Below are 15147 nucleotides of genomic sequence, written 5' to 3' on the forward strand. Positions count from 1 at the left end.
CTGTCAAAAGTAGCCACATATCCAAAAAGATACAAAATAATCCAACAGAGGAAGCAAAATTCAAAAACATGATGAATAAAAAAATTGGGGGGATGTAACTTTAAAGTGGAAAGCGGACTTTTGTTTTCCTTTTTTTTTTGGAATAAAAGAAGTAAAGCCTGAGCTAAACTCCCTGAAGATTGCCAAGACAAGCTTCAAAAAAGAAACTTCTTGACTTCCAGCCAGTATTTACACAGGAAACACATCTACTTCCACATTTTTCTCTGCAAACTAACTTGGTTACAGAAAATAAAGCTAAACTCAGTATCCACCATCTAAGCAACAGATGTAGCCCAAAAAGTCCTATGTATATTTATACATTAACTGTGACTCAACACCCGTTCATGAAGGAGGGACATGGGGGTATTGCTGCACTATATTCTGTGACTCATGATCTGAAGTTGGCTTACGCACAGGGGATTTCAATTACCTGCCATGTAAGCTCCATTTTGTAACTTACATAGCTACGTGCTCCTCTATTTAATGACTTTTGAAGGAATTTAGTGGAAAGTATACAGATCTCAAAATAAGTACACAAATAAGTTTTCAGCAGTTGTAAATTCTTCATTTTCTTCTCCAGGGTTGGGTACCCTCTTGTAACTTCTGCTGCACCCTACACTGCTGTAACTGGCTATACCCAGAGCAGCTGCTGAGCCCATTAATTCGATCTTGCCCCTGCTTCACATCGATTACTGTGGAGCAAGAGGCAGCACCGAAACTTTCTTATCATCCCAGACAGAAAAAGGCTGAGTCATGGTCAGCTCTTTTCTTAAGGACTTTTTTTCAGTGGAGATCTGGAATTTTCAGGAAGTGCTAGATTTTAAAAAAACACAGAATAATTTCTCTGTATGTCAAGTTGTGAGAGGAATAAGGTGGTGTTTACTATTACTGAATACACTTAACATATTACGCATGCATATTTGAATCTCAACATACCTAAGACAAAGCAAAGAATTAAATGCTTCTGTGAACATCACATCCTCTGCTTCCTTCTCAAGGCAAGCAGGCTCATAAAAAGAAAATCAGAGCCAAGTCTATGTCCAAGTTTGCTTTCTTTTCAGCAATGAACCTCGCAAGTGATTCAATTAAGGCTCATTTTCCAAACCTGGGAAGCTAAAGTTTGTGGTTAGGCAGAACTTCTACAGAAATGAGCTATGCTACCAATTTCACCATTTCAAAAATTAAATATGTACTTCCTCTTGATTTAGCTTCCCCAGAGTTCACTCATGCATTGCTCAAAAGCAGATGACAAATATGTCACCTAACAAAAAATTAAAGGCGGTCAAGCTCTTTCTTCAATAGGATAAAGTTTAACAGCATCATTTATTAACAACATTTGGAAGATATTAATATCATGGTGACAGGAGATGTTATAAATGTTATACGGACAATGATGCCTAAGTAGGAACATTAACTTCAGATTAAAAACCTGCAATTTATAATGTGCGCTTCTTTCTGTGCTAGACTGAACATCAGCTTTCATCTGCATGTTTTTTTCCAATGACAAAAAATTCAACTCATAACCAAATAATATTTTTTTCTCTCCAGATCTAAGACTGACTAGATGAGATATTCTCCATTTTCTGTCTCTCACCCAAGTCAATATTCAGGTGCAGAGTCCACTGTGGTAGTTTCTGTGCTATTTGTTACATGCTGCTGTTTTATGGAGTGGAAGCTTTTCATGCTCTGAAAGGAAAATTGGTGACCCACCAGGTGTTGCAAGGCTCTTTTCTGACTACCCTGGGACTAGAATGCACTTGGAAACAAAAGTGCACGCTTGAATTAGAAGACAAGCACCAAATCAACAAAGGGGCTTAACAGAACTCGCAATCCAGTGTAAAATTCCTTTACATATACTTAAGATCATCCTTTCTCATTGTTTTCCTCAATTTAAAGGAACTGTCTTGTAGAACAGCGTCTGTTTCTCTTGTGGTCATCTAACTCACTTGACTGAACATCTTACACTGTCAGATATAAAAGTGTTGAGGTAGTATTTCTGTTTATTTACATGCAGTGACAATATTTAACGTACTGCTAAAATCAGTTACTAAAAATATATGTTAAGCAGAACCTACTCCCAAATCCCACTGAGACATTGTAGCTCAGGCCTTCAGGCAGCAAAAGAAAGGAAGGAAAGAGACAGTTGTTATTGTATACACATTAATGTGACGCCTTACCTACAGAGACCAACAATTGTGTAACAAGTCCCCGCTGCTCCTTTCTTTTTTTTAACGCATTTTTCAAAGATCAGAAATGCTGCATTTATTAGTGTATGAATTTCATAGAACAGAATTTTTTGAAAAATAAATCCTACAGTACCTTAAACTGGTGAGTTTATGATATACATTTGTACCAATATCCAAAACTGCATTAGCAGGGTTTTAGACAAATATTTCACCTGCATCTTTTGGAGTACGTGGGGGGGGACAAACGCACTACGTTAGGTGACTAACGGAAAAGTAAGTGAGCCCCAGAAACAAATTTGGGACCTTCAGTTCTGGAAAGTGTCAGGACGACAGCCAGTTCCAGAAGGGTGACCGAGAATGCCTACAACAGGCAAACTAAAGTGGAAATACATCACATCAGGCCAAACAGTTTGAACAGCATAGGTTTGTCACAAGGTCTCTTCAGCTTTTTTCTAGATGTAAAGGTTAGGTGGTAAAAACACAGACCCAAAACACTAGAAACCTAAATCACGCTATCTCCCACCCCCAGTAGCACTGATAGGAAGCTGTAAACAACAAAGCCTAATGATGCAAACACCAACAACGGAGTAGCATAATTTACAGTGGTTAAAGATGACACAATTGGGTGTAATGGGAAGAAAAGAAGCAAAAAGTAAATGTAAATTAAATATTGCATATTTTCCTAACAGTGAGGTCTATTAGGGAGCAGATTAATCTCCCATTACTTGAGTAATTCAAAACCAAATACAATACTTAGGATGCTACAGGGAATAAGACTGTTCTGGAGAGATGGACTAGAAAATTTAAGACCATTTACATTTCCAATTTCTCAGAGTTCATGATTCTACAGAAGAACATTAAAAATACAGCAATAAAATCCATGGAAGTGACAACAAGTACAAAATAAATAACATTTGTTGAAAAACATAATGGCCAATATCCTATATATCATTTCATACAACTGTTTAAATGAAATAGTTCCCTTTTTTTTTTTGCTTGCAGACTATGGAGCCAATTTGGTTATTTCCAGTATTTAAAAGCTTTTTTTTTTTTTTTTCCAGTGTATATATCTGACTTGGAGTTTAAAGAGTTTAGTGATTTCTGGTTTCAACTTAACATTTATTAGAGGTTTCTAATTTTGCAAATGTGCTGAATAGCACATTCATAAAATAACTGTCATTAAAAAAGTTATAGCCAAGCTTTTCGTAAATGCAAATATACCCTTGAAAACTAAATAATGCAAGCTGTTCTCTTGAATTTCTACTAACCTGGAAGACTCCACAAGCCAGCAATTTCCAAAGTTCTTAATTTCTTTTCTAGTTCTGCCACTCGATTACCTAGAATTCTTTGGAAAAAGAAAACAAAAACAGAAGCCAGCAACAGTCAGCTGAGGTGAGATTCTGTGTTATACTAAGGTAACCAAAGCCCAATTGCTTACATGGCTACAGTTGAATTTTTAACTTATTACTTAACTAGTGCAGTAAACCTGTATGCAGTCATCCCTTTTCACTAATGGCAATGGACATCCTCTCCCAGAGTTAGAAGAAAATTAAATACAGTTGTCTAATCTAGCCCATGGGTTAAAAAAAAAAAAAAAAGTCTAGGATGTACTGGACATTCAACCTTTGCCCTTCAGTAAAGACAAAGAACAGTAACTCACAATGTTTCTATTTCTTTGCCTGCAAATATCTCTTCCCAGTTACTTTTACTTTATCTACAGCTAAAACCAGAAGATAAAAGCTATGAAGACAAAATCCAGAAAATTCAATACAACATCTAGATTGATTTTGAAGTTCTGGCCTAGTCCTTCGTTCACAGAGGTTTCTCTATCACTAAGATTGCTTAAAATGGCAAGGAATATCTTTTCTACCACATCTTTGCTTTTAGTGCTGAACCCTGTTTTCTACTTTACTAAAAAGCTTCAAGCTCTTTAGTGTCTTTATCACCCACTCTTAGTTTTCACTGCATTTCTTGGGTCATCTCTTCTTTTGTATCTGATTCCTACACAAACACTATTTGCAGTTACTTCTCCTGCAGGATTTAACTTTTAGTCTTAATTCTCTCCTCAGATCAAATGAGAGATTTCTACCTTGCAAGGAAAGCTCTTTTTTCCAAAGAATTTTTGAAAGTGTTTCTCTCAGAGGCACAGCAAGTCTCCTAGAGTCAGAAGTCTTTAAGTAAATCTCAAACAATACTCAATAGAGTGAGAAACCTAGAAGAGACAGCAGTTCTAAACATGACAGCAGAGATAATGGACAGCAAGTTTTATTCATCAAATTACAGCAACAGGACAAGTCAGTTAAATTTGAACTGAATGGAGAAGCTGCATATCACAACACAGCACGGCAAGAGCATCTTCCCGTGCTCACCAGAGCTCTGCAATACTGCACTGTGTGCTCTCCAGTGAGGGCTTTATGCTGCAGACATTGGAGCATACTGGGAATGTCGTTACTGACAAGATGGCAGAATTTGGGAAGGACATGAAGCACAGCAAACCCAGCAAACACCAAAGGGGCTAGACAAACTGACTAACAAGGACTAAGTATTTTTTAATTCTCTACTGTGAGGGCTCTGCAATGAGCCTTGTATTTTAAAGATTACAAAAATATCAAGATGAGAGAGTGATGTAAAAGACAAAGCGTATAACAAATCTCAAAGAAAGCACTGAAAGGTACAGTGGTGTGTATCAACTAGAAAGCAAACAGTGCATCACATTTACAAGCAGAGGAGAAAAGACATTTGGGAGCAGTTATGTTTATTTCCCCGTTGAAACTCAGCAATCAAATAGGTTACCAAGGTTATGATGGATCTATTACTGTCTTCTCCAATTACAATCAAAATTGTTCAAGTCTAGATTTCACTTCCAGAATGCTTCTGTCTGGCATGAGAGACTCAGCCTTAATAACTATTTGTGTATCCCAGTGCATGGCCCAACATCCAGCAGCTATGCTCTGCAGTACAAAGCCACAAGTGATGGAGAAAAGCACAGAGCAACTTCAAGAGGCTCTACCTTGCGCACAGGGGGCCAGGGGTCCCACTTCTATCTCCCTGTCTAAAGCCCCACCAAGGGTCAGCTGAAGGACCTGACGTTCCCCTGGCTTAGAGAAGCAGGGAACAGACAGAGATGATGCAAGTCTTCTGCATCATGTTAGCTCAGGCAGGGAGCTGACAAAACAACCTCCATTTGGCTAATGACTGTCACCACAAAGGGGTCACAAGTTCACCGCTTCTGCCAGGAAAAGAAAAAATCCTGATTATTTTCATAAGTAGTTCACCAGTAGTTTCATGGCAGAAAATGGGGGAAGGATAGTGCCCTCCCTGTCGGCTAGCCATATCACAGAAGGAAACAACACTCTGCATCAAGTTCGGTTATTGCTACTGCTCTTGTTATTCAGACAACAATAGCAAAGTCACCTTTCTCTTGCTTCTCTTAAATTCCGTGATTCATTTATCAGCTGTACCACACTATTTCTAAAGGTTCTGGAGCAAATATATCCTGATAATTCGTACTGGATCCTCAGAAGAGGTGCTGAGCTATTTTTTAACCTTTGGTGCAGGTTCTCACATAGAAGGATCATTCTGCAGCTCTGAACAATGGCTGGCAAAAAAGAAGGACGATACTTAACCCTGCTCCTTTCATTCAGGAAAAGAGCAAAATGCATTCACTGATGAGTTTGATTCTAGTTTGCTTCAAACCACGTTACCTGAAGACAGGTACGGGAGAAATGAAATCTATGTAAAGCTGCAAGTTCTTACAGAAGTATCTGTTAAAAAAGAAATGTGTAAGCAATCCTGAACAGAGTGCGGTTTATTCCATTCATTCCTTTTCCCCTGTGAGCTCCAGGTAATTTGCCACCTCCATATGTGCTGTGGTGGCCTGGAACAGTACGCATTTTTAAAGGGGCTGCATGAGTTGGTAGCACCAAACTCCCTAATCTATTTTTTTATCTCTATCCCTAGTGGACTGGATCCTTCAACTAAAACAGAAGGATCATGTCATGGACAAAGGTGCCAATAGCCTTTCTCTGTTGTCCTCTGGTCACATGTTTAATGCAACAAGGGAGTTAGTCTAAACCTCCCTCCAGGATAACGTTTTACAGAAATCTGTTGTTCATGTAACAGCAGCAATGCTCGCACAAGAATTAGCAGCTCCTTTCTGGATCTCCCATGCTGTCCAACATACATGGCTCTGATCTGAAGGGAGCTGTGCTGATTTACAGCTCTAGAGCTCCATTTATCTCACTTTCAATTTAGATCTTGCTACAGAAGAGATATACCCTCATAGAGATACAATCACCCAAATGTCTGTAAATAGGGTCTGTCACAGTCACATATCTAGTTCTATACATCATGTGGAAACATTTACGCAGTTACAGACTGACACAATCCTTTTTGTAATTTTGGTCATGACCGAGCTTGCCCAAGTTAGAAATGTTAAAATTAGTGCAACACGTCTAAGCAGCAGAGCAGCTTCTACACTGATCTGGCTTGCAGGGGTGCTGGCAATTACAGGAACAAATTGCATTAAAAAGAACATCTAATAAATGGTTTATTACTGGCAGAAGCAAAAAAGATTTTTATCCACTTGCTAGGCAGGGTTAGGACTGTTTATTTTTGCATGTACGTAACTATTTAATCTTGCAACACATTACTGCATACAGAAATCACTTACAACTGCCTTTTCAAATTAAGCTAATGTGCTTGTGAGGAAAAACGTAGGACATTACTTAGACTTAGCAGTAGTAGCTACCAATCACCTGGGGAAAATGACCTGTTTCTTCCCAAACAACTTATTTTTTTCTTAAAAAGCGAGGCTAAGAAAATAAAGGCTGGATTTAGCCTACTTGTTCCTAGGCACATACACCCACAGCTCCTTTTATCATGCCACATATTTAGGAAAGCAGCAATAATAATAGTGTGTCTGTTCCAAGAGCAAGTGGCAATGGATGTTTTTAACAGTCTAGCAGTAGAAAGTCAACTTCAATGGCACATCCAAATTCAAATCTACTTAAAAAAGAAAATCCGCTGCCTTGTTATTGCTTCAGTTAATCAGAAAGGAAATCTACCATTCTCCTATTGTAAATGTATATAGCCATATCTCAATCTGCAAGCAACAGAAGAGGTTTTGATTTTAGAGTAGGTTAGCTGTTTGGAGGAAAGTAAGTTAGTACAGTCTGAAAAGTTTCATTTACTGATAACAGAGTCACTAATAGGTCAAACACCTATCAAATAACAAAAGCAGAACTTCTTCCCTGAATGAAACAACCACCCCAAGATCTCATGTTCTTTACCCAATAAATCTCACTTCCTTCACACAACACTCTCAAAGAGTAACTGTGTCCTCCAAATATGCCCTTTGCACAGGGAAAGCCAGGCAAACAGGACAGAGGGATGAAGGAGAAGACTTCTACCTTCCAGTTTATGCAAAATCCTTTGTCATTACAATTCTCTCTAGCCCCACATCCTTCTCAACTTCCTACTCTGAATGGAGGAATGTCTTCAACAAAATAATGCATCTTCTACCAGTATCAGGTGACGGACCTGTTCTAACCTTCTCTGACAGGTTAGCAGTTTCTTCCCCATTTTCTGAAGTCAGCAGTCTTTACTGGTAACTTTCTACACGGCAAATAAGTACCCCCAACAACCAGCTAATGCACCTCAAATAAAGGATGGTCTTGCCCTGATGTCCCACCTGCATTTCCCTTTTTCACTTTAACTCTTCTGTGTCATAGGTGTTTCTACTTGAAGTAGTTCCCATTCCTCTCAGCTCCTTAAAAGCCTCTTTAATCCAACTAAGGCCAAAAGGTGACAAAAAGAATGAGCACACCACATAGGAGTGTCACTGAGGCTCTTCACACAACGCGCCCAGGATTTTTTACCACCCTTTTTTTCCCCCTGAAGCATCCTGAGCTGAATACAACACTACAGCCCTGAGCACGCTCCTGACCTGGGAGAGATGTGAACTGTCACCTCCCTCTAAGACTTGATCTTCTATTGGGCACAGAATACTAGTTTGTGCACACATCCAATCTCAACTCCTGTGGCTATATATGACCAGTTGGGCACACAGAGAAAAGAATTGTATCTCTTTGCGAAACCTTATCTCAAGAAAACCTGTACTCGATAGCTGGAAGCAGACAGTGGTATCAGAAAGTGAAGCCATCATTACAATGATACATTTAAGAGATGCAAGAGACTGCATGTGATCAGAGACACACAAAATTAAGAAAAATGTTTGCTATAGTTATAGGCAAGAGTATGCAAACTACAACACCAGGTAATGATACAGCATCAGGATGTAAAAGGCAAAGATTGGTTATACCTGGAATAACAAGAGATGTTCTCTGCATTATTTTCTTCTGATGTTATATTAGCAGTAGGAAAGGAATAAGCAGGTGTTAGCCCTTCATTAGCACTGCTCAGTGCAGGAGCTCCTCTTGCATTACATGACACACAGACATGAACTGACTGAGCTGCCATCAGTTAGATCTGGGCTTCATTTTCACCACTTTAGTCTCCCTTGAGCTGATTAGGCATTTGCTTTCTCAAGAGTATTAAGAGCGGCTATAAACTGCTCCTCCACTTCTGTTGCCACATTGCTAAGAATTATGCAATGGAGTCTGCCTAGCAGCAGAGTTATCAATTGTCAAAATGAATCATCTATTCTAGTGCAATACAGTTTACTTCAGTACTACTTCTTCCTTTCATGAAAGATGTCTGCCTGTTTCTGGCATCTGGTCCTGATGTGCTTTTGAGAAGCCTGAATAACCTCTGATTACCAGTAGTGACTCAGTGTTTAAAAAAAAGGGGGGGGGGGGGGGACGACAGAAAAAAACCTGAGCACAGAATCAAGGAACACTTCCTAGCTCTGATTTTCATACACTGTATAAGGACAATAATATCAGAATGTCAGAAAATGTGTCAAAAATTATTATATTCTGCCATGACAGGAGCTGTGCAAGACAAAGAATTCTACTGATAAGTAGAACAGCTAAGAAAAAACAAATTCTCCTTCAAAGTTCCGTTCAGATTTTTTTTTACAAATCACATAGTAGCAGTCCAATTGTGTTTATCTCCTACAACTTTTGGCAAAGTAACTATAGGAGAAACAGCTATCATTTGTATGACACACAGGCCACTAGCCTGTGACAAATGTTATACTAAATCTTTTCAGCTCCTTTCCTAAATGCAATATTTACTATTCCCACCAGTGTTCATTAGCAAATTCCTACCTTAACAACCAATTATCATGTATCTTCTCCTCCAGTTCAAGCACTTCCTTCCTCCTGACAGCTTTTCTTTAGCCCTCCCTACAGACTACCTGCTAGAAGTACCCCATGTTATTATGGTTTGTCTTAAAGCTGCGCAGCAAACCAACCCTTGCCAAGCAGAGGCAGGCAGGTCTTGATCAAGCCCAGACATGACTTCAAAAATGTAACTTTTCTCTAAACACATACCTGATCTTAAAAACTAAAGAACCCACCAGTTAACAAAGACAATGAATTTCCTGTGAAGATGGATCTTCCTTCCCATTTCACTGAAACTACCACAAAACTATGACTTCTCCATAGCTCGGTAAGTTCCATTTTACTTAGAAGTCATGCTACCTACTTGTTGGTTTGCCTTTGGTGTTGTATGACCAGGTTTTTTTCATGGATAGTTTCCAGCAATGCAGTGGCCAGTGATTTGAGATCTGAAATGGACTGTGGTGTGGCTGGTAGGCTACATCCATGATCCTCCGACAACAACTCTTGAACTATAATGTCAAAAACACAAATGAGTTTTGGCTTCTCATGCACAGAGTTGTGACACAAACATTTACTTAGCATAAAAGAACTATTCTCATTACTTAAATGAATATGTATCTCTTTCCTTCAGTTAACAAACAAAACCAAAAGACCAGGAACATAATCTCTAGCTGGCATAAAGATGGTGGCTTTCTAAGCTGACCGTTATTCAGCAGCAATTGCCAGCATAAGTACAGGAAGATACATCTTATGTTAACTTAATTCTGCTTTTGGAAAATTCTTTTTGTTCATGAGGGAACAAACTCATTCTTCTATATGCCTACAGATTGGTAAAAAAATTGATCATTTCTCTCCCGCTTACATTAAAATATAAGCCCACAAGGAAGCTTTTATATTACTTTTAGAATTATTACATCCTTCAGGTTATTTAAGACTGATGTGAAAATACAGTCACTCGTGAACTCTTCCTCTGCAGCTTAGAGCCTACACCTCTCAACCACATCAGGAATTTTACTAGTATCATTAACTTCTGTAACTAGAATCTGGCTCTGCCTATTATCTGCAAGTACATGGAGAAGAGGACAGAAGAGAAGTCAAAAACAAAAAAGCAACTTTCAGTCTACCATGACAAATACTACTGATCTCGTGTGTGTATGAATACACCAACACCTGAACAGTAGGGTGCCAGGTCTACTGTTTGGCTCAAAGAATTTTCTCTTCCCCTTTCTTTCCCAATCTTGATATTTCCTTTGAAGGAGGAAAAAGAGATTACTCCATTTTGCTACCTGTGAAGAAACATGGGTCAAAAGGATTTCTTGCAAAACATCCAAATGTAAAAGCTTCCAAGAACAGCAGCAGAAAATCTGACTTGGGGCCCCTCCTTTATCATCCAGTCTATTTTTCATTGGAATATGAATTATGATTGCCATTGTTAGCAGAGCAGAGATGAATAAAGAAGTGATTTGTCAGGGTTGAAGTTGCAAAGGAGTTTAGAGCTTTAAAAAAAAAAAAAAAAATCAAACTGATGGAAGAGAGAATGAATGGCCACAGAGTAACAAAAGGAGAAACAGTACTCGAAAGGCAAATTTCATATTGTCAAGTCAACTGAGGAAAGAACAAAAATTAGCACATAATAATAAACAGGAAAGAAAGGAAAGATTTTGGTTTGGTTGGTGAGGAAAGGGTTGCAGAAATTAAGAGTTAAGATGGAAGGAATTCAATGAGATACGCAACATCATGCTGCATTTATGTAATACCTTGCTTTGCAGACAGGACTCCAGTCAGAGCACTGCTACTGGATCTACTATGAGTCTTTGAATTTTTCCGTCTCTCTAGTGCATTCTAAGGAAACAACAAATACCTTATTTAGAAAACCGGTAGTCAGCAAATGCTTTCATTAGGAGTCAAGAAGCTAGAACTCTGGACTTTGGTCTCAGAACAACTTACTCCCATAGCAATCTATGGGAGTGTGGCTCTCCTGGAGTATTCTTCTCCAGCCAAATTACAAATGTTACGAAGACTCATTCTGTCTCATTGCAACCACTTTATTATAGTCTCTCCCACCCACTCCCCTTAGTCCATTTCTAAGACTTGCCTATTTTTAAAAAACCTGCTGAGTGCCAGTGAATTGCAGTATCCTGTAGAGAATATCAATTGGAAACAAAATCAAGACTTCTCCCAGCATTCTTTTGGATAGCCTTCAAAGGGAAAGCTCAAACACAGAGCTTCTAGAAGTTGTTTTAGTTGCAAATACTGACTTTCAGGAGTTTAGCAGCAGAATGATCCTGCTACAGAAGTCCAGTTCTTCCAAAACAATTACAGTTCTGTGAAACCCACCAGACCACCAAGATGCTCAGTTCTCACCAATAAACTAACGCACACTCCGAAAGACCCAAGTTGTAAGTGTAAATAGACACTGAAATGAACTTAACACTTTGAGAAGCTTTCCTCATGTACAAAAAGCAATTAGTGCTGTGACTGTTTCATAACGAACTAAATGGTTAAGAAGTCCTATTGACAGTCCTAAGACATGCCCTGATGAGCAGCCTTGCCCTTCCACACCCCAAAATCACTTGCAGAAGAAAACAGAGTGCTTGACTTCAGGGAAGAGCAAGAATATTTTCCTCTTAGGATTCAGGATTCAGTCCCGAAGGTTTCACGCAAAACAGCATGTATCTTAACCCAGGAATGAAAGAACAATTAAGACTTAGCAATCATTAAGACACATGAAGAGCGAGCGTGGCCATTAGGGAACAGGGAGACAAGACCTGCCTGTGATGGCAACACAGCTGGAATCATTCACCACACACTGTGTGACCAGGTACTTATAACCTACTAGCAGGCTGGAAGGCTGATCACCCCCCCCCACGCTGCCCCAAACTTAAAAAAAGGTATTTAATTCATTTTTCAAAATACCTTTAATGGGTATCCCTTTCCACTGCATCAGCTAAGAAGCCTACAAGGAAGACTGAGCATGTAATATGTATACATACTAATAGTGTCAGAATGTTAATGGCGGGGTTTTTTTAAGATACAATTTTGTTCTTTAAATACATATGAACATGAGAATGAACAGTAATCTCCATGACCGATGAAGCACAGTTTAGATGACACACTGAGAGGATCTTACCTTATATTTAGTAATATTAGACTTAAGAAGGTTGACTTCCTCTTGAAGTTGTTTTAATCTCTCTTGAAGATACCTGAAAAAGAAACGTAATCCTTTACTTCATGTTACTTTCAAGTCCTGCCTCAAGCACTCCTCTTTACTACTTGGCATGTCCTCTCTTTCAACTACTGAGAGATCTTTTCCCTCTGCAGTTCTGAGAGGGATAAAATAACTAAATCTTACTGCTCTTGACCCCATAAAACTTTATGTACAGAAACAAATCGCATCAGAAAAAGGGGCTGCCCTTCTGTTAGATTTGACAAGCATGCTGCACAACCATTTTATATTGGTCCTCAGGTTTCTGGGGAGGGAAGCTAAGAGTATATATTTACATGTAGAGGAAACAGTCACAAAGCATTTACTCATGTCCTCTGTACTTGAAGTTTTGCGCAATAGACACATGAAGATTTGTATATATATCAACACAAAACTCAACTATGCAGAACTTTTGCACTGATATCCATCACTTACATGGCACTTCTCATTAGCAATCACAAAGTAGAAAATTTAACAGTATAGTTGAAAAATGCTATACAGTTAACTGAAACAGTACAGTTCTTCCTAATAGAGTTTATCCACTTGAATTAGATGGCTATTTCCACATAGGAAAATATCTTTTTCATGTATAAAGCATTTATAAAATACCCTCTTCTATACAGTGCAACTGCAGCTGTATTAGGGTTTGTGACAATTGAACTATTTCAGAAAAAAAATATAAAATCGTATCACTGTCAGGAGAGCAGGGGGCTTAAATTGATAACAAAACTCTGTAGGCCATGCAAAACAGAAAAACACCCTGGAGCTGCTGGGGGGAAGTAATGCCTTTGGTATTACACTTCCTTACCTGAAGCATAGGTCTCTGTAAATGGAAAGCGTCTTACAAGATCTTTTCACTTCAAGGTAATTGTTGACATTAAGGGAGGTACCTGCTATGGCTCTGTCAGTGACTCCTCTCTGTCGTCCTTAGCAAAGACTATATACCACATTCTTTTCCCAAGGAAGTGGCAAGAACATCTACATGGGTGATTTCACCAGCAACTATTGTTGGCAAATCACTCCGCATTGACAACCACTCCCTGTGGTGCAAATTATGTCCGAAACTGTTAACTCAGGGTACTCAAAGTCCCTGTTACCAATCCAAGATGAGCCCTTTACAGCTCACTGTGAGTTTCTGAAGACACTGATTTTTAATATTCTTTCTTTTGATGGCATAATGATAAAAAGGTCTGCACTTCTGTTGCTTTTCCTTGTTTAGCTCTGTTTGTGAAAATCACTGACACCTCTGTAGCCAAATAAAACATTGGTAATTTCCTGCAGCCTAACTTTCTCAATTTTATTTGATTGTTAGCTACAGTACAAACAAAACAGACAAACCAAATTACCAAAATCTTTTAACTTTTATTCTCGCATATATTTTCTTTAAAGTTTTGTTGTGACTGACTTCCTGATGCTCCTGTTAAGCAATACACTACTTGCTCTAGGGAAACCACAAGGTTTGCAATGCACTCACCTGTTCTCCATACATAGAGCATCTACATCAATGATACGGTTTTCATGCCCTCCTAAGACATGATTAAGTTCTTGATTTAGTCTGTCAGACTTATCTTGGTAGAAGGAGCGTTCCTCTTTCACATCCTGTAACTCATCCAGTGCAGCCTGAAGATCATGTCTCAGAGCCTCAATCTGTGAAGAAAGGAGAGCTCTATGACTATTCCGAAGTTTAAACAAAGGATTACATAGTGTCCAAACTGAAAAAAGCAATAAGCACTGCATGTCTGAACAGGATTGATTCTGGACAGTCAAAAGTCTTTCCAAAGCTCATAACCGTCAATACTTTTACTCTATTTTGGTACTACTTCATTAAATTGAATTTAAAAACCCAACTAAAATGTAACAGCAAAAGAAATCTTAATCCATACTATAATTCTGCTACAGACATATTAAGATGATTTTAGCATATAATTTCTATGGCTCCTGGAATTAATTGAACAAGAATTTGGCAAAATTGGAGGACGAAGAAAAAGTCTCAAGGGAGAATTTATACTAATTATGGGACTTTCAGTAATGAAGTTCTACAGAACAGAAAGAATAACTGAGAAAAGTACAAAATAAGAAGCATAGAGTTGACAGGGTGAGCTTTGCTATTAAGCAAAAGAGTAAAGGAGTCCAGTATCTAAAATACTCAAAGACAAAGAGTTTCAAATTATGAAGGATAGGAAACGGAGAGCAAACAGAGAGTGAGAAAAGCCTGCAATTAGTTGAGAAGTCTCCACTGGCATCTCAGAAAACACTGATATGCCAGGAAGGACAATAGAAGACCGTGTGAAAAAAAGGCCAGGTGATGAACAGAGAGCACGAGATTGGGCACAGAGATACCAGAAAGAATCACATTGGAAGAAGACCAGGTGCAGTCAAGAGTCCTTCTGCTAAGCTAAAGTAGTGCTGCACTTGAGTGAAGGCTGAAAAAGAAGAAATACACACCTCCTCCTGGATCACAGAATGGCTC

General features: G+C 38.7%; 1 protein-coding gene across 6 annotated transcripts in view; it reads right to left on the reverse strand.

Annotated features, from left to right (window-relative positions):
* Window positions 1–15147, reverse strand: part of CCDC149 (coiled-coil domain containing 149) — a 51966-nt gene that overhangs the window by 10261 nt on the left and 26558 nt on the right. For 3 of the 6 annotated variants that reach the window (XM_037390503.1, XM_037390495.1, XM_037390488.1), the window contains exons 6-11: window positions 14152–14324; window positions 12603–12675; window positions 11230–11314; window positions 9837–9981; window positions 3494–3570; window positions 2115–2147 (exon numbers count right to left, since the gene is read on the reverse strand). In XM_037390503.1, coding sequence (XP_037246400.1) covers window positions 2115–2147; window positions 3494–3570; window positions 9837–9981; window positions 11230–11314; window positions 12603–12675; window positions 14152–14324 — 586 coding nt within the window. The remainder of the gene's footprint in view (window positions 1–2114; window positions 2148–3493; window positions 3571–9836; window positions 9982–11229; window positions 11315–12602; window positions 12676–14151; window positions 14325–15147) is intronic. The other 3 variants (XM_037390534.1, XM_037390522.1, XM_037390514.1) reach the window with 1 other exon arrangement.

The sequence above is a fragment of the Falco rusticolus genome, chromosome 1, assembly GCF_015220075.1.
Source record: "Falco rusticolus isolate bFalRus1 chromosome 1, bFalRus1.pri, whole genome shotgun sequence".
In the NCBI taxonomy this organism is placed as follows: domain Eukaryota; kingdom Metazoa; phylum Chordata; class Aves; order Falconiformes; family Falconidae; genus Falco; species Falco rusticolus.